At 44.0% G+C, this 2,536-nt stretch overlaps 1 protein-coding gene across 1 annotated transcript; it reads right to left on the reverse strand.

The window, feature by feature from the left end:
- Positions 1-8: 8 nt before the first annotated feature.
- PHACADRAFT_189219 (uncharacterized protein) lies at positions 9-621 on the reverse strand (the record flags this gene model as incomplete). Its single annotated transcript, XM_007403118.1, has 2 exons — positions 9-458; positions 498-621. Coding segments are annotated over 2 exons (573 nt in total), but the record flags the coding sequence as incomplete, so codon positions are not given.
- Positions 622-2,536: the final 1,915 nt, after the last annotated feature.

Raw genomic sequence — 2,536 nt, forward strand, 5'->3', positions numbered from 1 at the left:
CATCTGACCATTGAAATCGAGTATGTGATCGTCTTCTGGCTCAAGATCTTCGTCGTCATCCTGTGCTGCCTTGGGATGGAAAAAGCGATAAATCAGAGGCTGCCCACTCTCCTCCAGCTCTCTGCGATCTTTTCTTCGCTTCTGCTCAGTTCGTAGCGCATTTCTTGTGTAATGGCTCTTTCGCTTTTTTAATGCTTTCTGGGCTTTTTCAGCTCTTGTATAGACCTCTTGTGCCTTTCTGAGGACCTCGACATAGTCCTGGAGTGTGTCCTCATTAAATTGAAGGTGCTGGTCACTTTCCTCGGCTTCCTTTTCATCTGCTTCTCCGCCCTCTTCACCTTCTTCTCCTTGCACAAAATCTCCAGCCTCCTCCTCCTCTTCTTCCCCTTCCCCTTCCCCTTCCCCTTCCCCTTCCTCCTCTTCTGATACATTCTCTCCATCATCCTCTTGTGTATTCTCTTGAACCCAAATCCATTACGTGTCATAGGATGCCTCACTCCCTTCCGGGCTGGCAGAGCTTGGTGGAGAAGGTGATTTGATGGTAGAAGCCTCTTTCTGCTTCTTCCTGGCCTTGTTTAAATTATTAAGACGTGAAAGCTGCTGCCTGGATGGTCTAACCATAGCAAAGTAATGAGATTAAGTGTGTATAATGACTGTACAAGCCAATCTGGTGTGTTGACAGGGCATATCCTGTCTCCCGCTCTTGCCTTTCTTGGTAAGCGCCCATTAAGCGCCGTGCAAAATCGCGGCCTCTCAGAAACCCAAGCCTCGCCAGACAGCGCAACTCGGCGAGAAAATGTGTTTGGTACATTTGAGATAAATCAAGTTATAACTTCACTATATGGCAACATTTTTGAATTCTGTTGAATAGGAATTGTAGCTACAAGCTCTGACAACACTTTCTACAGGCCCAAATCCTGAAATCTTCCATGGTGTCGTCGTCATTACGGCCGTTGTTGTCGGCAGGCGTCTGCTTACATAAGGGGTGCCCGTTCCTGGTGACCCCTACCTTACTGATAGACTTGAAGGGTAGGGCTTGAAGTCAAGAGATGTAAGTAGAGAGAGATGCAGAGACTAAGAATCAACGAAGTTGTTGAGTCTGAGGTCTTAAGCCTCAGACAACGCTCCTTATATACAAGTAATCTAAGACCCCTGACACTATGTAGGACCCATGGTACTCTACATTAACAAGTGCTCATGTGACTACTCGTGACTCGTTACTAATACACTACCAATATGTTTAGTAATACAAGGGATAATGACCATTGGAGTATCTCCATTAGGCTAAGCTCTCTACCAGGTGACATCATTCATGATGTCATGACATGTGACTGGTCTAGAACAAGTTCTGGACTTTGTGGTTATCTTATCTACTGATCCCATCATATCTATGTGATGATCTAGGTCCCGTGATATGCATGTGACCGTGTAGGTCACGTGATCGTGTTTAGCGTGATAATGAGCGCTAAGAATATAATTGGCACTTGTGTAGGGCAAATTTGTTACAGCATGCAAGGTAGATAGATAATGACGGACACGAGATGGATTTTAATGCATGTATACACTTCTCTTTTGGAGGTGACTTTGATGATGAGGTTAGAGCTGGCGGTAGAAATGCAGACTCTGACAATGAATCAACACAAAGCAGTAGTAGAACATTATACATAATACATCATGCAAATGTACCTCTTCAGAGTGGTGAACAGATACCTGGAAAGCACGTAGTGGAAAAATACTCAGAAAATGCATGCATAGAGGACTTAGCGATTTTAAAGGCAACAATATCACATGACCTATCCCAAAACTTCACTAAGTCCCGCTCCCACTGTATGTTCTCCTGCAATGCAGTTCTCTGCTTTGCATAGCACATGAGAGACTTTGAAAGAAAGCAAGAAGTAACTAACATTGCCCTCACTATGGGACATACAGTGCCTAAATGAGCGCAACACTGAGAACTAGCCTGGGTATATATGAACTGAAGTGAAACATATGGAAAACATACAATATGTGTCTCAATTCATGCATAGAAGTGTACCTCTCATTGTAAGAAAGCTTATACAGCTCTTACTGCCTGCCTTGGAAGTGATTACATGTTGCTACTGGCCTGTCTAGGTACAAAACTAATATATATTAATGCTGCCCACACAATATCCCATAAATGGCATGCGTCACAATGTTTAATAGATGCGAGAGGCCTCTTGCCAGCCTATGGACATGAACCTAACACCAAGGATGGACATTGAACCCGATATAGCATATTTGCCAAACCCCAGCACTGCATACGCTACATGCCATTGTGCCGTTTCCCAAAGAAGAAGGATGCTTTCAGCAGCTGTCTGGCATTGCTACTGGGCAGGCACCCAATGGAGCCCTGCCAGTTCTGTTGGTTCTGGTGCATCAAACAGTCAAGAACTCTGTGCAGTTTGATTCTTTAGACATAAGCCTATGGCTTCAATATGATGCCTTTTCTGATTGCATGCCACTGCACAATCAGATTATTAAACACAATACTGTTTTATCACATGGAAATTGCTTT

Source organism: Phanerochaete carnosa (genome assembly GCF_000300595.1).
Source record: "Phanerochaete carnosa HHB-10118-sp unplaced genomic scaffold PHACAscaffold_770, whole genome shotgun sequence".
Classification (NCBI taxonomy): domain Eukaryota; kingdom Fungi; phylum Basidiomycota; class Agaricomycetes; order Polyporales; family Phanerochaetaceae; genus Phanerochaete; species Phanerochaete carnosa.